The sequence below is a fragment of the Berghia stephanieae genome, chromosome 5 (assembly GCF_034508935.2).
Source record: "Berghia stephanieae isolate SIO BIC M18660-M18661 chromosome 5, UCSD_Bste_1.3, whole genome shotgun sequence".
In the NCBI taxonomy this organism is placed as follows: domain Eukaryota; kingdom Metazoa; phylum Mollusca; class Gastropoda; order Nudibranchia; family Aeolidiidae; genus Berghia; species Berghia stephanieae.
Window position 1 is genome coordinate 24704813 of NC_088364.1, and position 24189 is coordinate 24729001.

A 24189-nucleotide genomic window follows, 5' to 3' on the forward strand; every position below is an offset into this window, starting at 1 on the left:
CCGTCAGAACAGAATAATAGACTGTTTGTGCTAACGGGTCCTATTAGAGATAGACGACGATTGGGATTGTTTGGAAGCTTTAACCCTTGGCCCACTAGTCATTATGACATCCGAAATGCTATTGCCGTCCACATTTACGCCAGAATAGAAAGAGCTACCATGATATAACATTTTATGGAGGCCTAATTTCATCATAACAGTTCTGTCCACTGACAGATGGGTGGGTATTAGTGGGTATCGCTTTCCAGAACGTATGTCCTTATATGAAATCCTGAGTTTTTTACCAATCAACGATTGCTCTTTTGATAGCTGGACTGTCAACATGAGTCAGCTCAGCCCTTGATTTATGTACAGGCATCACAGGCGGTATAAGTTGTGTAACTTCAAAGACCACGGTTGACCGAAAGCGATGAATGGAAGCCCTACTGTGGCGTGGAGAACGAGGTCTTGTATGTATAGTTACGTCACTATCTCAACGCTAGAGAATTCTTAGTAAGGCTGGACTCACAATCAAAACACGACATCCGTGTTTTAAACTCTTGAATCAAACGAGGTACATCAGCGCGTTCGTCTCATTGAGATTTAAAAGATGATATATAAATCAAGAACATCGACCAGAAATATAGGAAATTATCATAAAATTATAAAATTTGAGAAAGCTGTTTTCAAAATCAAATCAAAAAAATATTTCTAGACCGATTTTTATGAGACAAAGACAATTTTTCTCCATTTTTCAAGCTGATTCCAACAATGAGGTTTTCAAATTTATCGCAATTAGATTATTTGTCATTATTTTTTTTTTAATACCCAATTGACTGCTCTGTATATGAATACGTAATCCTTGATGGCTAGCGAGTAGGTGTTAACTTTTGCGTATCCCTTTCCCACACAGACGCACACACACATACACACACACACATACACACACAAAGTAATAAGTAATAATTTCGCGTCAGAAAAAAATAACTCCCAAGTTCCTATCTCTTTATTAGAATAAAATTGATACCACGAATGACAAAATCGCCCCACAAATAAGAGAGTTATAAATAATTCATAATATTTTTTAAAGTTATTAATATAAACCCGATCATTGGAGCCAAGTCTAAAATGTACAAGTAAAAGTGAAGTTTAATATGTCTAATTTGGTTTATCATCATAAACCTGGCCTTTTTTTTTTCTATTTGCCGTCCACAAATCAAGGTTAATCGAGCTTAGTCAAAGTCATTCATATAGAGATTAAATCGCACAGCATCCCTGGTTGCATAAAAAAGAAAATGGCAGCGCTCGACCTCTCACTAACCACTTTTGATGACGTTTTCCTACCTGTTGTCGTCTCTAGTCCTGTATTCTCTATGGCTACGCCTAATGGAAGGTTTGTGCAATCCTATTACCTTCAATTTCAAGTTGTAATAATGGACGCATCTGACCGTCAGTTTGCTAAATATAAAAATTGTGTCTTTTGAAGATCACGAGTTGAATTCATCGCCATTTTGTTGTTTTCTTTAATGAATTTTCTTGCTCCCAGAAGTTTCTCATCTACTTCAAAATAGAGAAAACTTTTTTCCTGAAAGAAAATTTGGAAATGAGTTTTCATAGAATCAGGTGTGAAGTTACTACTAATGGCCCATTTACAATTAATTCATCCACTGCCGGGCGGATATTCAGAATTTTTTTCTAATTTCAAAACGTTTGGACACTAAACTCAATTTTCTTAAACTTGCTCATTCGGACATCATAATTTTGTTACGGTGTATCGCATTTCATGAAAGGATTGAAGAATCCTGACTTGTAAGAAAATTGCAATTGTGTAACTCATATGTCCATTCAGCTTTCGCCTTATAAGTCACCCCCCCCCCCCCCCCCCCCCCCGATATAAAATCAGACTCAAGTCAGAGAGGGGTGGGGGTCAGGGACACATAATCGACCATTTTTACCTCCCGCGCCATTTGATTTGATCTTCTCATAAATGGGGAAGCAGCCATTATTCCCAAGGCCTTGATAAAACTTCTTCCCGTCCATGTCAAATGACAAGCTGTCCATTTCAATAGTGGATGGTGGCAACCCTACCCTCACCGTGCCATAGTGCTGGACATTAGTTAAACCTGGATGATGAAAAATTGAATTTGTTGTCATAAGTCGTATTGCATAGCGTCTTGTCCAATTCGGACTATCTATATTCTAAACACCACTTCAGATATCATGTAATTTAATATAAGGTAATTATTGATTATTTCTTCAGAAATGTAGAAATGTGCTGCTGTGGCCTAGTATTACATTCTACATCTGAACTGTAGGTACCGGGTTCGAGTCTCGCTGTGAACGGCATAAAGTTGAGTTATTCAAATAGTCTCTTTTTGTCATATTTTCTTACCATATTCAGATTAAACATGAAGATCTTGCCTGTCGAAATATGATATATTTAAAGTGCCTTAAGGCGTCATGTCCCGTCATACATGTTTAGTATTGCTGTGTTGGCATGGTATCCCCTGTAAAGTGTTATTGCACTATATATATGTAAGACTTCCCATTTTAAGATGACTCCAATTTGTGCTCATCCAAAAATGAATGCGTGCTGTTTGTATTTATATCTGTTTTTAAATCATGTTATTATTGTTAATTTACAGTATAAAAGATTCTGCAGGTAAAAAAAGAACCTGCTGACGAACTGCCTTGTTGGGAGTTTTGACAGTTGTGAGTAGTTTTCAAGACGTCGATAATTTGAACACATTTTACAGAATTGTCAGAGTCCATGACACAAGAAATTATGAAGATTGTACAGTATGTGTGATATTAAGGGAAAGGGGCTCGGTGGCCCTAAGTCTAATAGATTTAACTACAAGAAAAGAGATCAGAAACAAGATTTAGCATTGATTTTTTGTAATGCCAGAATCTTACCCGCTGGCAGTGATTGAGTTTGACAAGCTGCATGGGAAAGGAAAGTTTCACCAACATTAGTCACGGTGCAAGACTGGCTGCTTGGGTCAATCTCATACTGCTTCATCTGAGAGGGTTTAAAAGAGAGAGAAGAATTAGCTATCAAAATATGGATTAAATTATGTAATTTACACTACCACAACCTGGATGCGGTCGGTATTGTAGGTGAACTCCGGAACTGGCGATCAGCATTTTGTGACATCGTATCTCAGGTGTCGCAAAGAATCGTTGCCCAACTATTTACAATACAGAAACTGGGATAACCTGAGAATATGTTGTGAAGTCGAAGAGTATTATTATTAAATTGAAAAAGGCATCAATTAATTGATTGCAAGCTGATTGCATTTTTGGAAAGTAAAAAGATAAATCGCGTTTTCCTTGCCATATAGATAGACACATGTGAAAAAGTAACGTTACACTTATTTTGAATCAATTCATTTGAGTTTTCATATGCATAATTAGACAAAAGTTATATCAGAGAAATGAATAATATCTTTAGTTTATGTGATCCAAATGTCATCAACATTCATGCATAATTCTTAAACGACCCAAAGAATACAACTTGGGTTCCTCTGCTTCGGAAAATAAAAGATGAAAAAAATTGACGCAACAAAGTCAGTACTGCGTATGGCCACATTTCCAATCACTACTCTTGACAAGTCTCTCAATAGAGTTTATTAAGGGATTTATATAATTTGCTGTGATGTCATTCCATTCTGTTCCAAAACTCGTAAGTATTCCTTGCTTGGTTCTATCATCCCCTTGAATTCTAAGTGTTTTGGGGAGATCTCAGATGTGCTCAATAAGATTGGACTCTGGATTTACAGCTGGCCACTCGAGCACCAAGGTCTTATTCTCGGTTAGTTGAGGTCGCACAGAATGCCTACTCGTTCTGAGTCCAGCAATTGCAAGTCTTCCTAACATTTTGTCCAACTTGAAATGTTTTCCACAGCGATGTCAGAGGCTTAAGAAAGGTGTTGGTTGATTTGTCGAGCAACTGTTCGATCATCATTGGCCGTTGTTACTTTGGTTTGACCAGTCAGTCGTTGACCCCTTACATGACCTTTCGTTGTTGAACTTTGCGATAATAGAATAGCGGGTAGCTCTAACATTGAAAAGCTGTGCAACATCAGCTACTGGTCGTTTGGCATAATATAGCCATGTAGAAGAGCTCTCTCTCTCTCTCTCTCTCTCTCTCTCTCTCTCTCTCTCTCTCTCTCTCTCTCTCTCTCTCTCTCTCTCTCTCTCTTTGAGGCTCGATTTCGATATGTTTACGAGAGTAAAATAATTGAAATAAAAGTAATTACAAAATCATTCAACAAAGATGTTGTTGGTTTTTGTTTAAAGACAGCATTGTGATTTCAATCAGGGCACGTTGACGCAAAATGGTTCTTTCGAGAATTTAAGACAACGCTGCTAATGCTATTGTGACGAGTTGTTTTAGATGATTTGAATATAAAGATGAATTTTAATTAAATGAGTTTCCTTATAATGAATGGTGATCATAGTTACAAATGAGAATATGATGTTACGTATCTTATCCGATCGTGATGAGTAATAAAATTAGATAATGTGTGCGGACGTGGGTTCCACATGCAGTCTGCGAGTAGTTGCAGTTTTTTCCGACCGGCCCGGGCTTGATGAATTCTTAGCAAAGGTGACAAAGGAAGTTCCGGCGTCTTGATGGCGGAAATCAAAAAGAACGAAGTGCTCCATAAAGCCCCGAGAAGAAGATATAAATCTCGAAAATATAGAAAATATGAAAGAGTGAAAATCTATGGCCGTCATGGCATACGTTCTTGAGAGATGAAATCAACCAACTTCTATAATTAGTGGCTAACTGACAAGGAGGCAAGAAAAGTATTCACTAATTTTTAATGACTTCAAAGAGAAGGCTATTAAAGGAATGATAATCTAATAGTAGAAAGTAAATATTTTCTAAGCCTACAGAAATATAACTGGAGTGAGATGAACTCCGTTCTTATGTTCGTATTACTAAAATTAAAAATTTGGAGAAAAAAAAGATGAATCATTGTGACAGTTACTTTAAACAGACAAAGGATAGTTACTAATGATAACTTATATTTTGAAAAATAATGGCCGGGTCTGCATTGACCTCATCATGACACTTGAGTGAGGGATTGAATTTAATGAGGACGTAACTATATATTATATTATATTATATTATATTATATTTTTTATATTATATTATATTATATTATATTATATTATATATTATATTATATTATATTATATTATTATATATTTCATACGGATAAAATATCTCAACACCGATTTAAAATGTCTCAAAAATTATTTAAATGTAAATTCTAAGAATTGTCCATTGAAAATTGCAACCATTTCTAATCCCATGCATAATTATTGAACTGTTGAGATTGTACTGTTATGTAGTCTTGCGATATGATACTCGCTTTCGGATCGGAAGGTCCTGGGTTCGAGCCTCACTCGGCGCATAGTCGAGTCCTTGGAAAAGGCTCTTTACTCACTTTCTCGCCGTAATTAGTGTAAAATGAGTACCTGGCCTTTAGCAGCGTTGTCTCTGTCGGGAAAAAAATGTATTGTTAATATCACCTCATAGGTGTCATGTCTCGTTCTACATGTTACGTGTTGCTGTTGGTCAGGGACCCTTTGTAAAGAGTTTGAAAACATTTAGTGGATATTGCGCTATGTAAAATTTCAAGTTTGTTTGTTTTTTAGAGAATAACGCACGCACAAGTCGAAAATTTACAAAGAAAACAGTCTAAAAATTAGTTTACAGACTATCTTTGTGAGCATGCACTTTAACCATTACTATACATATATCAAAAGTTGAACAACTACATTTTTCGATAATTTGGTTAAACGTTCATTGAATTGCTGGCCAAAATAAATTATAGAGCGATTTGTTTTGTTTTAGGTTGTATGTCTGTTGCATAAATCGGCTGGAGTTGAGTTTAATATTTATGCGATGAAAAATAAAAAAGTAAGTTGAAAGTGAAAACATAAATGATTTTAAGGAATGTTTTGCTGTTATGGTTTTTATCTGGATAAATTTTTTTTTGTAAATGTGTCGAGTGCAGGAAAAATGTAACGTGTTTTTATCAAGAAAACACTTACTGAGTTAAAATCCTTGACATAGTGTCTATAAACCGTGTTGTGGCCTAAGGCAATCACATACACGTAGACTCCCTCCAATTTTAGTCTGTCGTCATGTGCAATTCGCATGCTGTACTATAAAGACAGAATGGAAAAATAAATGTTAAGCTGATATATAAATGTTATAATGATTATAATTATTTCAGTGCAAAACAAAGGCTTGATGTATTACATTTAAAAGGAGGAAAACGTAAACAATGAAATTCAAACGATTGAAAAAAAAAACCTTGTAATCCATGAGTGGAGTTGTCTTCCTGCTTCATTGCAGTCTCGGTAGACCCACTCGTGGTGGTGGCTATTAAAGTCTACCAGACTGATGGAAGGATGGCTAACCGGTGGTGTAGTCCAAGTACCTCTATGTGGTTTGTAGATGTGAAAATACAGTCCACCCACCTTTACGGATATTTTATTCACCCCATTGCTGTCCGTTGCGCTCTCTATGGCCCTTACCTTCGAAGGCTCTTTAGCGTAGACGCTAACACCTCATTTGAGCCTCGAAGTGTCCTCTCGCTGGACCACCGTATAGCCTGGGAAGTGGAATCGAGAAGATTGCGCTCCTAAATAAAGATGGGTCTCCTGTAATAGGAGAATATCGACGCTATGGACGGCTTTGACAAAAGCCCATTCTTGCCATACTCTGTTCTCGATAATATGTGCTTCTGGTCACTAACCCTGATATCGCATTTTCTAGCCAAAGATGCATTGGGACGTTCGCTTATTTCTCGACCGTGCCGCGACACGAACGCGGTAGTATTTCGCAATGGGTGAATCTGTTTCCTGGGCATAAAATCATGATGAACATGAGCCACAATTTGTGGGAATTCGTCGGTCCCGGGGTGAAATATGTGTACATCTAAATGGGTTATAAGGGGTTGTCTGAAGCTAGGGACTAAAAGAAAATGTTAAAATGAAAAGACTTGTAATGAAAATATACAAACAACTATTTGGATGTAAACCCTTCATCAGCATAACAAAACAAAATTATTAAATGATAAACATATTGTAGTGAGAATCGTATTAAGCATGTGTTCTCCGCGTTGGATGGAGATTGAATAAATTGAAAGCCTGGTCCCATTCTTATGTAGTGTGGATAAATTTCGTCCTTTACCATTCAAGTAAAAGATTTATAAGCCTGAGCGAAGAATGTGAGTAAAAATCGGTTCTTGAATAGATGTGCTGATGACACAGTATTGCTTAGTGAGAGCGAGGCAAACTTCGAACCTCTCGCTCACAAAGTAAAAAGCAACAGTGAAGAAATGGGGCTGAGTATTAATGGTAGTAGTAGTAGTAGTAGTATCGTATGGTGGGGTCACACTTTCAGATCTGTCGCGTCGAGCCAAGCCTTGAATTCATCTTCACATTTGTGAATGGTTTCATAACCTCCATTCAGCTTGGTAACAGGACAGTGGAGCACAAGGTGATCTACATCTTGGGGGTCAGTTTGGCATTTGAGGCATTCTGTTGAGTTGTTTAGACCCCATTTGTTCATTTTTCGGGCTGTTTTCGCATGTCTGGAGCGTAGCCTATTTGCAGCCACCCAGTATTTCCTACCAAGCTGTGAGCCAGGAATTTCATTGGTAGGGTCTTCAATAATTTGGCCTCCTGTTGGGGTATTATTTGCCCATTCTTTTCTCCATTCATCAGTGATGCTGTAGTAATCTTTCTTTGAGAGGTAGAAAGGGGATCTGGATTTTAATCTTGAGCAGGTAGGGGCATTTTTGTAAATTTCGCACAGAGGGGTATCGTTGTTTTGTTCTGCCTTTTGAATCCACCTTTGGTTTTGTTCCTCTCTTCTGAGATGTGGTGGTGCAATTCCACTCAAGACTGGTAGCCACTGCACTGAGGTTGACTTTAGGCACCCTGTGATGGTACGCATGGAATCCCTTAGCTTTGTGTCAACTAGTTTGGTGTTTTTACTTCTGGCCCATGCTGGTGAACAATATTCGCCGACACTGTGACATAGGGTGGATGTCCGGAGTACAGTCGGTGAGGCACCCCAGCCTGTCCCTGACAGTTTTCGTATCAGGCAGTTCCTTTTGCCAATTTTTCGGGAGGTTGCTTCAAGGTATTAATGGTGATGTCAAAGAACGCGGAGAGGACTCCAAAGATAAGAATTAATGGTAGGATAATAGAACAGGTTCTATTCAATTATCTTGGACAGACTGTGGCTGACAAAAGAAGGAGGGACTTGGAAGTGAGAACCAGAATTAGCATTGCAAAATCAAGATTTGTCCAACTGAAAGATATGTTGACATCAGAACGCACAAACATGACAACGAGAATATAATTTTGAAATGCTATGTTAATACAGCCCTTCTCTACGATATTGAATAGATTTTCAGAAAAAAAGAATAGGGGCTTTCTGGATAAAATTAGTTGAAAGGAAAAGAAAGCTTATCAAGAAGTTTGAGACAATTTCTATGTTAGAGGAAATTAATTAAAAACCGTAAGGACAAGAAAACGAAAAAATTTTGGAAAGACAAAAAAGACATTCTTGAAGGAGAATGAAAATGGAAGTGGAGGCCGGCCAACCAGATATTGGATGTGCCGCTATGTGGTCTTGTGGTATGACACTAGCCTGCGGACCGACAGGACCTGAGTTTGAGTTCCGATTTGAGCGGCGCATAGTCGAGTCCTCAGAAACGGCTCTTTACTTTCATTCTCACACTGTATTAATGTGTAATCCTGGGCGTCTACAGTATTGTCTCTATCAGGAAAATTGTGATATCGCCCAAGAAGCGTCATGTCTTGTCCTACATGTTAACTGTTACTGTTGGCTAGAGACCCCTTGTAAAGCGCTTTAAGCACGTTTAGTAGATAACGCTCTATTCAAATCCTCAAAATACTCAAGGGCATAAAAGCCTTGACTGCACTGTCGGCAGAAGAACTTTCATGAGCCAGCCTAATCGCTTTAATTTTTATGTGATTTCCATTAATTGTTATTTCTACTAATATAACGGAAAGCTCTCAAACTAACGCAACTATTTTTTATTAGAACAATCGTACACAAGCGACGATTTGTATCGGTTATCGATCTTGCCAACATATCTGCGTCCTCAAAGCGAATTAGTAAGGCAGCACTTGATAGCTTAGTTGGTAGAGCACTCGTTTCACACGGAAAGGAGTGAGATAGATCTGAAACCGGGATTTTTTTTTTCTGAGCCCCCTCCTCCTGGCTGCGTCTGTTAGATTTGGCGGAAAGTACCTATTTTGAGATAGACTGGCGTCCTATTCAAAGGAAGCAATTGCTATTGGCCGTTTCACGATATAAAAATCGAAATAAACTCCAGTTCCATGGGCTGAAGGAAACTTATTTCGTTAGTATAACATTATCATTTTCGGAGTGTTAAATACTTACTGGAAATGAATCCAAACTGTTCAAATCAAATGCAGCCGTATCCCACTTTTCTGGTGGGCAGCAAGCTTGTACCACATTTAAACCAAGAGATAAAAGTATAGCAGAAAACATTGTTCTCTTCTGTATCTTTTAGCGTTGCTGTGGAACAAAAGGTAGTAGATACTGAATGAATATAACACGATCGCATCTATGGAGCTAGAACAACATCCATTAAAACTGTCGTAGTGGTTTTTGATACATAAAAAATAAATAAAACATAGTATTTATACTACTATTGAGCATAAGATAAAATTTTCAGCCAATAATGTACTATAGTAGTAGTAATAATCAGAGTAGTAGTAGTAGCAGCAGCAGCAGCAGCAGTAGTAGTAGTAGTAGTAGTAGTAGTATAGTAGTAGTAGTAGTAGTAGTAGTAGTAGTAGTCGTAGTAGTAGTAGTAGTAGTAGTAGTAGTAGTAGTAGTAGTTGTAGTAGTAGTAGTAGTAGTAGTAGTAGTAGTAGTAGTAGTAGTAGTAGTAGTAGTAGTAGTAGTAGTAGTAGTAGTATTGTTGTAGTATTTGTAGTGACCAGAGATGGTCTTTTGGCATAGATCATGGTGCCATATTTTTCATGTTCGAGTTTTGCGACCAACGTATAGTTTGCGATGGAGTATCGTGGAGCATCGTGATGGTGCGGCAGCAGGACCCATGTGCATCTATTGTAGGAATAATAAGTCAGCATTATGTTTATCAAGGAGCTGTACGAGGTATTCGCATTTGGGCATTGAAAGACCTTCTACATTCAGAGATATTAGGTTTATCTGAGTGCCGATTAGTATTGCATTATTTGGTGGAGAACCTCGCTTATTTTTCATATCCATTGGGTTCTTGGCAACGGATGAGCGGTCCTTTTTATGCTGGGCGACGACCGAGCCAGCGTGATACCTTCGTCTGGTGTTCTTCATGAAATTGGAGGTGTGCATCCGGGAGTGGGACAGTGTCTCAGTCCGGATACCGATTTTGGACCACTCTTTGCTTTCATTTCTCCATCGGCCGTTCCAACAGGATTGCATCTAGGTTGGTTGCACCCTTTGGGTTATTGAGGTACTTAGGCTTCCACACGACGTCAACGTGGTGATCCAGCGTACTTGACTCAACCATTACCCAAGACAATATACATACGACTGTGGCGGGTTGCGTGTTATTTTTGTGGGATCGAGTCCAACCGATAGCTCAATGGTCTGGATTCGAACTAGTATGCGCGCTATGGCTCTCGTTACCAGCTGCACCACTCAGCCTATATCACAAACGGCTCAGGTTTAATCTAGGGGAGATCAAGAATTGCTTTAGGATCCCTTATAACTTAATTGTATTAATAACAAGTGAGTCAAGACAATAGTAACGCCCAATGCAATAATAACAATTCTATACATAAATTTTAATTAGATTGTTACAGGAAAAGGTAGAAAGAATAAGTATTTATTTAATATCAGGAAGAATAGCTCTAATTGAATTGATCTAATTTATTATTTATTTATCTATTGTTTTATTAATCGATTCATTTATGATTGATCGAGTAAGTTAGTTTTTAATCACTTGTGTCGTGGAAAATACATTTGAAAATGGTATAAGTCCGTTTGGCTTATCTTTATCCCGTCGGCTTGCTTGACTGAGGCAAATGTATCAGCTAATTCCAGGGTTGGCGCCTGCTTTGCAGAGTTTTCTGGACATCACAACAGTGTGTTGTAGTTAGGCTGACATCAGGGGTTTACCGCTGTTCAAGGACTGGGATGCAGGGATTCGGCACAACTGGGTGCTCCAACGACACGGAAAAGGACCAGGAAAATGGCCAGGACCAGGACCTTCATTTGAGAGTTAAAACAACAAGGTCTTAGAGCCAATCGAGTTTGTCTTTCGCCACCGAATCGTCCTGAGCGACACATCATAATAGCCTTTATTTGCCGACAAAGGCAAGGAGATGCAGTAACTCCATGATAATTGTAGTTAGTATATGTTTTACACACCAACTGACAGTCGAGCTATCTTACATGATGAGAATTTAACAGGGTTGTGTCCCTGGTATTTCTTTATTTATTTATATTAATTATAATTGAGGTTATGATGTGTGGCCGGCGATTGGCGGTAGGGTTACAGACATTCAAGCAATATACATATCGAATATAAATGAAATAATAGCATAGATCATAAGCAAATGTTAACTATAGTATAAGATACATATAGATATAGTTTTGTACAGGTATTCCAACTTACGAACATCCATGGAATAGCACAATTAAAATATATACACGAACTATAATATTAATAATAGATAGATTAAATTGAATTCACAGCAATATCTCGTTCCACTTTGAATGTTAACCAATAATTCATTTTACCTCCAGCCGAGATAGACAAACTTTTACAAGTTTGAAATTGGAGAGATAGCTCTTTTCTCTTGGACTTCTTAGCGTGTGTGTGATTAGATTCAGATATGAATTTTGTTTTGTGAAATGAAAATAGCCAATCAGAAGAATCTTCCTGTTTTAGATAGCCAATGATATCCAGATGCTTTGGTAAGAAAGAATAACGGAGAATTACCGGAGAGCCTAGGACAGTAATTGCAATTTAGCTACTCTTGAACGGGACAAGACCTCAGGGCATATGCACGATGGCGACTTGTTTGGAAAAGGTAATTAGCAGGTCGCATGAATACAATGGGCAGACAATTTGAACAGGTAAATAAGCCTTAAGCTGAAAGTGAGTGTTCCGTTATACAATGGAAATGTTTCCCACCTAACGACCAGAATTTCCGTTAGAAAGATTTGGAACTTTATTGGAGAAAGGCTGTCCATGTTTTTGTTTATCTTACTGAAGGAGTTAATCAATTATATGTCTCGTCCACTAGGTTTGAAGTGGTTTTAAAAGAGACGATGACGAATGATAAAGAAATCACGCAGTGAAAGAAAATCTCTCGTCACATTCTCCCCCTCTTGAAAAATCTCCTTGTGAGATTAAAATTAAGTCTAGTTTAAAATCATCTGAGAAACGTGGACAATAAGATAGTACTGGAAGTACGGTTATGCAGGTGTGGCGTCATCGGATACCGGATGGCGACTTAAGAAGTCGGCTCCATGGTTATCAGTGCCTTTGATGACTTCCACATGGAACGAAAATTGCTGTAGTATTAGCGACCAACGCATGAGTTTAGCGTTTAATTGTTGAGCTGTGGCCAGAAATAGAAGTGGCTGATTGTCGCATTGAACAGTGAAGTGACGTCCATAAAGGTATATTTGGTATTTTTGTATGGCCCATACCAGGGCAAGACATTCCTGCTCCACTGTTGAGTATCTTTGTTCCGCAGGCGATAATTTTCTACTTGCGTAAGCAACAGGGTGTAGGACTGTAGGGTCATCGAGGTCAGGTTGAAGTAACGTAGCGTCTATTTCAATTTTTCCTGCGTCTGTCCTCAGAATGAAAGGTTGGTTGGTGTCAGGTAAGCGAAGCACGGGTAGTGACGTCAGAGTCCTTTTTATAGCGCAGAAAGCGTTCTCGCAGTGTGAAGCGTTCCTGGTTTGTCCAACATTGTTAAATTCAGGAGTTATTGTTCCTCCCTGATTTCGTTGCTTGGCAACATTATGATTCCTTATCTTGGCATCATTTTGATTTCTTTTCTTGGTATCATGTTGATTCCATATCTTTGATACATTTGGATTCTGTTTCTTGGCCTCATTTTGATCCAGATTGTGTGAAACATTCTTGCTGCGTTTCCTGGTATCATTCTGACTCCAATTCTGTGAAACCTCGTGAGTCCGTTTACATGTATCATCTTTATTCCATCGCTTGAGATCATTTTTATTCCGTCTCTTTATGCGTGAATAATGTCTCGTGATGTTTGCGCCCGTGTATTGAACGGGAGTGTTTACAGTCCTAATCGAACCTAAGGTTACTGGAGCTGTGTTTGTTTGATCTGGTTTCCATTGGCATTTTTGACATGACTTTATATGGCTCTTGATGTCATCCGAAATACCAGGCCAGAAATAGTGGGCTGAGATGCGCTCCGTTGTGGCAACGATTCCCACATGTCCTTTGAAAGGTATGTTGTGTCCCATGTCTAGAATCTGTCGGCGATGCGTAGAGGGGACGACGAGCTGATGGCGTTTTTTGCCAGAGGCTCTGTATAACAACTCTTGTTGTACGAGGGCTCTTTCAGAAATAACCGAAAAATGCCCATTGCTCAGCAACCAGTGGAGATTTTTTAATTCTGTAAACGACATGATATTCCTTATTTCCTTACGGATATTCCCAGAAATTATGAAGTGCATCATTTTGCACAATGAATTTCTAGACGATTTTAAAGATGGCGGTCCACCTTGAAACTTGGTCAAAGGAGGAAATCAGAGCTGTCATACGTTTTTTGAACGCCAAAAGTCTGAATCCTACCGAAATTCATAAAGAACTTCAGAGTGTATATGGTGAGCATGTTATAAGCCGTACACAAGTCTATCACTGGTGTAATTTGTTTGAAGCCGGCCATTCCGACTTGACAGACAGGGAAGGGAGAGGGCGTTCGATAACTGCGACGTCAGAAGACAATGTGAAGCGAGTTGATGAGCTTATTCATCAAGACAGGAGGTTGAAACTTCATGAAATCGCAAGCAGTCTTGAAATTTCGGAAACTTCTGCCCATAGAATTGTATTTGATGAACTTGGCTACATAAAAGTCAGCGCAAGATGGGTTCCTAAGCAATTGACAGACAATCATAAAGAACAAAGATTGAACATCTGCAGGGAACTTTTGAGAAGAAGCAAGAGCTCACGCAGGGTTCACGGGCATACTGCCAACGCCGGCGGAGACTTTCTAGGGTACGATGTGACTTTTCTTGACAGCATAGTCACCGGTGATGAGACTTGGTTGCACCATTGCACCCCAGAAACAAAGCAAGATTCGATGACATGGAAACATCCATCCTCACCTGTCGCGAAGAAATTCAAAGTCATGCGGTCAGCAAAGAAAATAATGGGAACTGTTTTCTGGGACAGTCGTGGTGTTATTCTGTTCGAAACCTTACAACCTGGAGAAACAATCAATGCTGCAAGGTACTGCCAAACTCTTGACAAGCTTAGGGAGGCCATTCGTAGAAAGCGCCCAGGGCAGTTGACCAATGGGGTCATTTTGCAACACGACAACGCTACACCCCACACAGCACGAGTGACGCAAGGTTGGCTAGAGAAATATGGATGGGAGATTTTGCCACACCCACCACACAGTCCAGACCTCGCACTATCTGATTATCACCTCTTTGGGCCACTGAAACGTGAGCTGGCAGGAAAGCGCTTTGATGTCGATGAAGAGCTTGTTGACCATGTGTGGAAATGGCTACAAAACCTTGACGGAAATTTCTTCCGAGAGGGTATCTATTCCATGGTGCGGCGTTGGCAGAAGTGCGTCGACAGACTTGGCTGTTACGTAGAGAAATGAAGGACGAGTCAAGGTATGAACACGTGCAAGAATTTTGTTGATAGCATAAAAAACGCGGATTTTACAGGCATTTTTCGGTTAATTATGAAAGAGCCCTCGTATTATGAAATCTCCCTTTTTATTCTTGTCACTAGCTTCCGTCACTTTGGCGAAGTAGCGTGAGAGAGTCGCGTCCTCGATCTGTGCCTTTCTCATTTCCTTTGGTCCAGGATTTTGTGATAACGGCGGCATATTCCGTTGATCCTGTGCTCTTGTCCTTATGTGACAGGCGTGAAATGGGTGTTTGGGCGTTCCGAGAAATACGTATTTGCATCCAAGGATGAGAGAGTGAGTAGGTGAATCTAGTACTCCTGCAGGTTATTTCGATATTAGCTATCGGAAGTGGCAGAGATGGGCTGTCTGTAGTGGCGCATTGAATCTCGATAATCTCGCCTGTGAATTGGTCCGGCCGAACCAAGTCGCGAGCTACAACCGCGTGATAGTCTAATCCCGTGTCGTAGAGAACGGTCACATTCTGTCCATTTACTTTGACTGTGTCAATGACTGGAGGGTGATTCGAAGATTCTTTTGTTTTATGAAGTGGGTGGTTCCCAACTGTGCGACCTACATTTACACTGACGGGTTTTCCCTTTTGATGGCCGTTACGTTTGTTGTCGCGACGGCATTCCTCTATCAGATGTCCCTTCATATTACAGTTCTTGCAGTATACGTGTTGTTTGTGTTGTGTTGTGTTACTTCTTTCGTATTGGTTATTGTTATTCTTCTTTTCATATGGTGGTGGAGATGCAGCTCTATCTTCATGTGAGGTGGACAGGTTTTGAATCCGGTGTTGTCTCCTTTCTGTGAGGTGATTTTCTTGCGCTGTGGCAAAACGGTCAGCACATGATACTATATCGTCCAGTTTATGAGCGCCTTGCTCATCGACAAAACGACGGACATCCAGGGGCATTGCATCTCTTAGCTGTTCCACCATGATAAGCTGGTTTAATCCCTCATAGGTGTCTGGGTTGCCAGATAGTTTCAACCATTGTTGGAGGCTGAGTTGCAAATGATCTGCCAACTGGTGGTATGTTTCATGCCTGTCCTTCTTTAATGTTCGGAATCGTCTACGATAGGATTCTGCGCTGACATCAAAATGTCTCAGTAGGGATGATTTTAACTCATGAAAGTTATTTTTGTTGTCCTGTGTCAGGCGAGTATAAACATCATAGGCTTTGCCCTTGAGATGCTGAGACGCTTTGAGTGCCCATTTGTCCTCCGGAAGATCATATGATATCGCTAACTCCTGGAATCGCGTTAGCCATTGATCAATCCCTTCAATGTGTGAGTTGAAAGTTTCTACCGGGAACGACATTACTTTATCAATGCTCCCATTGCTCTGAATAGATGGAATGGGGCTATGGGTAGAGAGTCTGTTTTCTGCCATGTCTCTTGTTAAAGACATTTCAATTTCCTTTTGGCGTGTGCGCTGTATTTCCGCCTGAGTACGCTCTCTCTCGGTCTCCAGATCCATTTCCAGCTCCTTGTTTCTGAGCTCTTTCAAAGAATATTCATGTTCATGTTTCCTCTTTTCCTCTCCTTCCAGTCTGGCAATCTCCCTCTCTGCGTTCTCCGTCACGTAGGCGGATAACTGTTCACCTGATAGGCCTAATTCTTTTCCTAACTGGATAAACTCGCGTCTAATTGTAACACCAGTAGCCATGGCTGATTAATTACAGATTGAACAACTGCAGAAGGTGAATGAGAATGAGGCGATAGATGGAATTGAACCAGAAAGAGTAGGGCAGAAAACAACCAAATGGAACTTTGCCAGTAAGGGTTAAATATGAATGAAGAATTCTGCAGCACAGATAATGAATGATAGTGAAGTAAATGACAACACACTGTTGAAAAGTGCTAGGTTTCGCTAAGCCAAATTTCAGACTGTGATTTTTAATTAAGATATGTTTAACTTAATTTTTGAAGGGGCGGGGGGGGGGGGGTTACTCTCGGCTGGAGGTCCAAAATTTTATGGCAACAATGGCATAAAAAAGTGGCAATGAAATAACAATTTATGCTTTGTAAACTGCTTTAAATTTACGTTGCCTAATTATGCATAATTAAAATAACATGGTTGTCATAATCATAATCATAAATCAGTGTTAGTAAACTAATTATAGATTAGTGAAAATATAGAAAAATGGGCATGTTCCAATTTCAAATGTAACCACAGTGACTTTTCAATAATAAATAAGATTTCTTCCCTATGATATTTGTAATTAATTAATCAAATGATTTATTGATTGGTTTGATTTAAGGTAGATATATTTACGAGCCCCCAATGTAATAGAATGCTATTGTTAAATTGAGATAGTAGCAGAAGTAAAGAATGGGTGTTTAAATATTATATCTAAATTAATGACTCACATTTTATATTATTAAAGATTCATAATATCCCGCTGGAGCCCCCATTTTGTGGCGGGTTGCGTGTTATTTTTGTGGGATCGAGTCCAACCGATAGCTCAATGGTCTGGATTCGAACTTGTATGCGCGCTATGGCTCTCGTTACCAGCTGCACCACTCAATCTATATCACAAACGGCTCAGGTTTAATCTAGGAGAGATCAAGAATTGCCTTAGGATCCCTTATAACTTAATTGTATTAATAACAAGTGAGTCAAGACAATAGTAACGCCCAATGCAATAATAACAATTCTATACATAAATTTTAATTAGATTGTTACAGGAAAAGGTAGAAAGAATAAGTATTTATTTAATATCAGGAAGAATAGCTCTAATTGAATTGATCTAATTTATTATTTATTTATCTATTGTTTTATTAATCGATTCATTTATGATTGATCGAGTAAGTTAGTTTTTAATCACTTGTGTCGTGGAAAATACATTTGAAAATGGTATAAGCCCGTTTGGCTTATCTTTATCCCGTCGGCTTGCTTGACTGAGGCAAATGTATCAGCTAGTTCCAGGGTTGGCGCCTGCTTTGCAGAGTTTTCTGGACATCACAACAGTGTGTTGTAGTTAGGCTGACATCAGGGGTTTACCGCTGTTCAAGGACTGGGATGCAGGGATTCGGCACAACTGGGTGCTCCAACGACACGGAAAAGGACCAGGAAAATGGCCAGGACCAGGACCTTCATTTGAGAGTTAAAACAACAAGGTCTTAGAGCCAATCGAGTTTGTCTTTCGCCACCGAATCGTCCTGAGCGACACATCATAATAGCCTTTATTTGCCGACAAAGGCAAGGAGATGCAGTAACTCCATGATAATGGTAGTTAGTATATGTTTTACACATCAACTGACAGTCGAGCTATCTTACATGATGAGAATTTAACAGGGTTGTGTCCCTGGTATTTCTTTATTTATTTATATTAATTATAATTGAGGTTATGATGTGTGGCCGGCGATTGGCGGTAGGGTTACAGACATTCAAGCAATATACATATCGAATATAAATGAAATAATAGCATAGATCATAAGCAAATGTTAACTATAGTATAAGATACATATAGATATAGTTTTGTACAGGTATTCCAACTTACGAACATCCATGGAATAGCACAATTAAAATATATACACGAACTATAATATTAATAATAGATAGATTAAATTGAATTCACAGCAATATCTCGTTCCACTTTGAATGTTAACCAATAATTCATTTTACCTCCAGCCGAGATAGACAAACTTTTACAAGTTTGAAATTGGAGAGATAGCTCTTTTCTCTTGGACTTCTTAGCGTGTGTGTGATTAGATTCAGATATGAATTTTGTTTTGTGAAATGAAAATAGCCAATCAGAAGAATCTTCCTGTTTTAGATAGCCAATGATATCCAGATGCTTTGGTAAGAAAGAATAACGGAGAATTACCGGAGAGCCTAGGACAGTAATTGCAATTTAGCTACTCTTGAACGAGACAAGACCTCAGGGCATATGCACGATGGCGACTTGTTTGGAAAAGGTAATTAGCAGGTGGCATGAATACAATGGGCAGACAATTTGAACAGGTAAATAAGCCTTAAGCTGAAAGTGAGTGTTCCGTTATACAATGGAAATGTTTCCCACCTAACGACCAGAATTTCCGTTAGAAAGATTTGGAGCTTTATTGGAGAAAGGCTGTCCATGTTTTTGTTTATCTTACTGGAGGAGTTAATCAATTATATGTCTCGTCCACTAGGTTTGAAGTGGTTTTAAAAGAGACGATGACGAATGATAAAGAAATCACGCAGTGAAAGAAAATCTCTCGTCACAACGACTATAATCAAAATGGAAAATACCACTCTGATGAACATATACAAACCACCTCTCACCGATTGGCCAACACCCCCACTCCCAACCCTTTCTCATCCAGCCATTATAACAGGTGACTTCAACAGCCAGCATACAGATTGGGGATACAGAAGTAGCAATAAAAATGGTGAAACGATCTCATCTTGGACAAATCAGAACAACCTCGAACTCAAATACAGTCCACTAGAAAAAGGGACTTTCTCCTCAGCCAGATGGCAAAAAGATTACACCCCTGACCTTGTATTTGTCACTAGAGACGGAAACCATAGACCCCTGGAAGTAAAAAGACAGGTACTTAACAACTTTCCAAAAAGCCAACACAGACCTGTCCTCGTGAAAATTGGAATAACAATACCAATGTCAGCATCCCTCCCTTAATCAAGATGGAACTTCCAAAAGGCAAAATGGAATGAATTTACTACGTACATTGAAAACATATGTAGGAGAATTCCAGCAAAGCAGGAAAACATCGACAGGTTTACAAAACTCATTCTAAAAAGTTCAAAATTGTACATACCAAGGGGCCATAGAACTTGGTATATCCCATGCTGGTCTAAGAAAAGCCAAGAATTATTAGAAAATAGAAAAAACTCAAGACCAAAATGTTGCTGATGAGCTACTAATTTCACTTGAAGAAGGAAGAAGACAAAAATGGATGGAAATGACAGAAAACCTCGACTTTGGTAGATCAAGCAGACATGCCTGGAACCTTTTGAATAGACTCATTCCAGATAAGCCAAAGTCAAACCACCCATAAGCGTGGAAAAAAATAGCGCAACAAATAAAACAACGAAGCACGCGCACTCCAAATCATAAATTCGAACGTGACATTAGACATAAATACCAAGAAATATACAACAGCCTTACCAATATCGACAGCTGAAACAGAAACTGCCATAAAACAAATGAAAGCAGGAAAGGCAGCCGGTGTAGACGGAGTGTACCCGGACATGATAAAGAAATGGGGGCCAAATACTATCAACTGGCTCTCGTCTGCATTTTCTGAGATAATTGAAAGAACCAACTATCCATCTAACTGGAAACAAGCAAAGGTCTTAGCCATCCTGAAACCAAACAAACCAGCTGAAGATCCAGCCAGCTACCGACCAATATCCTTTCTCTGCTGCGTTTTTAAACTGTTAGAGAGAATAATGCTCACAAGACTATCTCCTAAATTTGACAACAGCATCCCACCAGAACAAGCAGGCGTCAGACCAAACAGAGATACTACAGAACAGGTGCTGGCACTGACATCCTACATAGAAACAGGATTTGAAGAGAAAATGAAGACAGGGGCTGTATTTATCGATCCCTCAGCTGCATATGATACTGTTTGGCACATAGGCCTCATGTTTAAACTGACAAAAATAATAGACTGTAGAAAAAACACTAAAATTGCTGAACAAAATGGCCGGAAGAAGAAGCTTCTATGTATGCCTAGGTAATAACACAAGCAACTCTAGGATGATTAGGAATGGCGTCCCACAGGGATCAGTCCTCGCCCCGAGCCTCTTCAACATCTACATCAGCGACCTTCCTGAAACAAGATCCATGAAGTTTGGATATGCAGACGACATAGCCATTGCCTTTAAGTCAAAAAAACAAACAAGAAATACAATCAGTACTTAGTCAAGATTCAGACACTCTACACCAATATTTCAAAACATGGTTCCTGAAGATGAACACTACAAAAACAGTGTCAACTATGTTCCACCTCAACAATGCAAAATCAAAGGACCAACTTAAAGTAAATACAAATGACACCATTCTACCCTATGATGCAAACCCAAAATACCTAGGGTCATTCTGGATAGGTCACTGACCTATAAACACCATCTGGAGAACACTGCACATAAACTACAACGACGAAACAACATCATACGGAAACTCGCTGGTACATCCTGGGGAGCCCCTGCAAAAGTCCTAAGAACATCATCACTAGCCCTATGCTATAGCGTCGCTGAATACTGTGCCCCGGTTTGGACTCGCAGTGCCCATGTACTAGAGTTGACACTCTACTTAATGAAACTATGAGAACCGTCTCGGGAGCCCTAAAATCCACACCAATAGCATGGCTACCAACCTTAAGCGGCATTGCTCCCTCTCACCTCCGTAGAGAAGAAGCAACACAAAAACAACACGAGCGCCTTGACAACACCTCATACACGACACCGCTCAAACAAGTCACGGAAATGGCACCGAAAACCTCACGCCTCAAATCAAGGAAACCTTTTTATGGCTCAAAATTAGAAGATTTCGATATCGCCGAGACCTGGAGAAAGGAATGGACTGACTGCCCGCCAAAGGGTAGCGCAATAATCAACGACCCCTCTATCCAACCACTGCCGGGATTCCACGAGCTGACAAGAAAGCAGTGGGTCCATGCAAACAGGATCAGATCCCGACACGGCAGGACAGCGACAAACCTGTACCGCTGGGGCTACCGAGATTCGCCCAAGTGCACAGCATGTGGTGGTGCCAAACAAGATATGGACCACTTGGTCCTGCACTGCCCATCCACAGCCGTACCAGGGGACTATGATACCGTCCATCAAGGAGGACAAAAATACCTGGGCTGGAGTGAAACGGTTCACTTGGAGGTGTAACCATAAGAAACTATTAATGAAACTAATACTAGTAGTAGTAGTAGTAGTAGTAGTAGTAGTAGTAGTAGTAGTAGTAGTAGTAGTAGCAGCAGCAGCAGTAGTAGTAGTAGTAGTAGTAGTAGTAGTAGTAGTAGTAGTAGTGGTTGAAATAGTAGTAGTAGTAGTAGTAGTAGTAGTAGTAGTAGTAGTAGTAGTAGTAGTAGTAGTAGTAGTAGTAGTTGTTGTTGTTGTTGTTGTTGTTGTTGTAGTAGTAATAGTAATAGTAGAGGTAACAGAAAAAGCAGTAGTAGTAATAGTGGTACTAATTGTTGTTGTTGTTGTTGTTGTTGTTGTTGTTGTTGTTATTTTTGTTTTCGAACCTTTTAGTTTTAGTCTATTTCACATGTAGATTACAACATCAATGAGTTGAAAATAGAGTTTTTAAATTAATGTTATTGTTATGAATCGGAATCAATTTATACACACAAATAAATAATTAATACGAAACTCTCTATTTACCACCAAGAGTAAGATGTTAGTAAAACTCCTATACTCTATTCCTTCTGTTGTCTGTCGTGGTTTGTTTTCGCACTGACCTGTTATATTTGAAATGGTTGCCCGTTGCTTGGAAGGTCATTTTTAACTCTGAAATTGGTGCTCGTGGTACTTAAGCAACAATTAGGTTTTGAGCATGTGTTGATAATGTGGCCAAAATTACCTCCCATTAAGTCCTGACATTTTAATGCTCATTCCAACTCTGCCCTGGAAAACCCCATAATATTTTAAAATTTGGCCAGAAAATTCATCCTACAAATATCGATCGATTTAAATGACCTTCATCTTGGAAAAAAAAACTCTCACGGGACTCCTATTAACTTGATGCCTGCCGTCACAAGGGTAGGTAAATTGCTGTTAAAATTGGTCCTTTGTTTCAAAGAATTAATGTCGCTATTGTCTAAATTGTAACAACACAGGGAAATTGGATTTTTTATTTATTTATTTTTGTTTGTTTTTGTTTGTTTTTTTCGGGTTTTTTGTCGATTTCAAAAACCGTCAGCCGACAATTGCAACCAAATGTTTCCAAAGACCCTTGGGCTATTTATGGTTCGCAAATCGCAAATGCTGGACCTATCAATATGTAGTTGACGATCTTGCTTTATGTAGTATCGAAGTGAACTATAACGATACAATATAGATAACATTGGTCGTCCTTTGACCAACAGAATTACGATTATAATTTCTTCATCAGATTTTTCGTAATATTTAGAAAGAAATTTAATTATAGAAAAAGGGAACATAATCAAAATTTGGATTTATAACAGGACTTAAAGTATTATCTATATAGCGCATTTCTCTGCTTTCACCATGCTCAATGCTCAAGAGAGATGGTACCAAATTTCTATTTCTTACAGTAAAAGATGTCTTTAATAATTTTTTTTTAAATCTAGAACTCTCACAACATCCCCACTGTCCATTACCAAGTAATTCTTCAAACCTAGAAAGTATGACGTAATCTGTGCAATCTATCATTTATAATATACGATGGAATTTACAGTATGTTTGAGGATTACAAAACGTAATAACTTGTGTAAAACATGGTAAAGGATGCACATTCCTTTAAAGTTTTATTTGGCATTAATTTTTCGTCGCTATTGCTTTTCAACAATCACAACAATAATAATAATAGACTATTATAGAGCGCACGGTATCCTCAATCATGAGGCTCTTGGTGCTCTACAATCTAAGTAGATAAATTGTAATTAACAAAAACGCCATTTGAACACAAATTTGAGAAATTTTAAACGGAAACACGATGAGTGTGATCAGAGTAAAAAGAAATGGTACCTGTTGGAACTGTTAACGTCGTGTCCCGGAAACTGTTACTGAAATAGACTGAAATGTTTAACAGTAACAGAACAAAATTTTAATAATTCTCTATCATTTGTCAAACACATCATCATCATCATCATCATCATCATCATCATCATCATCATCATCATATCATCATCATCATCATCATCATAATCACGATCATTACCATTATAGAGCGCTTGACCAACTGAAAACGAGGAAGGTCAGTAATAATAATAATAATAATAATAATAATAATAATAATAATAATAATAATAATAATAATAATAATGATAATGATAATAATAATAATAATAATAATAATAATAATAATAATAATAATAATATAATAATAATAATAATAATAATAATAATAATTTATTTGTACAGCGCTTTTACTCTCCACTGGTGAAGTGATCGGATAGATGCGGTGTCTTTGCCGATGCGGCGTACGTAGCTGTGCGATGTCAGAAATTAAACTTCATTAACTTCAGACAATTCCCTGCAGACTCTTTGAATGTTGACTGCTGATATGACATAGTGGTAGATGTCCATTTTTCTAA

At 38.8% G+C, this 24189-nt stretch overlaps 2 protein-coding genes across 7 annotated transcripts in view; one reads left to right on the plus strand and one right to left on the minus strand.

The window, feature by feature from the left end:
- The window catches only part of LOC144972638 (uncharacterized), a 43426-nt gene that overhangs the window by 4735 nt on the left and 14502 nt on the right, over positions 1–24189 (minus strand). For 2 of the 6 annotated variants that reach the window (XM_078914103.1, XM_078914106.1), the window contains exons 2-5: positions 9449–9586; positions 6052–6165; positions 2896–3001; positions 1935–2102 (exon numbers count right to left, since the gene is read on the minus strand). In XM_078914103.1, coding sequence (XP_078770229.1) covers positions 1935–2102; positions 2896–3001; positions 6052–6165; positions 9449–9559 — 499 coding nt within the window. In that variant the 5' untranslated portion in view covers positions 9560–9586. Of the gene's footprint in view, positions 1–1934; positions 2103–2895; positions 3002–6051; positions 6166–9448; positions 9587–11197; positions 11291–22294; positions 22401–23620; positions 23669–24189 lie in introns of those variants that run through there. The other 4 variants (XM_078914102.1, XM_078914101.1, XM_078914104.1 and 1 more) reach the window with 4 other exon arrangements.
- On the plus strand, positions 19167–19568 carry LOC144973901 (uncharacterized). Its single transcript, XM_078916786.1, has one exon. It carries the CDS (start codon positions 19167–19169, stop codon positions 19566–19568), a length of 402 nt encoding a protein of 133 aa, XP_078772912.1.

Coding starts and splice junctions, on each gene's coding strand:
- LOC144973901 (XM_078916786.1), top strand. CDS start 19,167: ATGGAAAATACCACTCTGATGAACATATACAAACCACCTCTCACCGAT.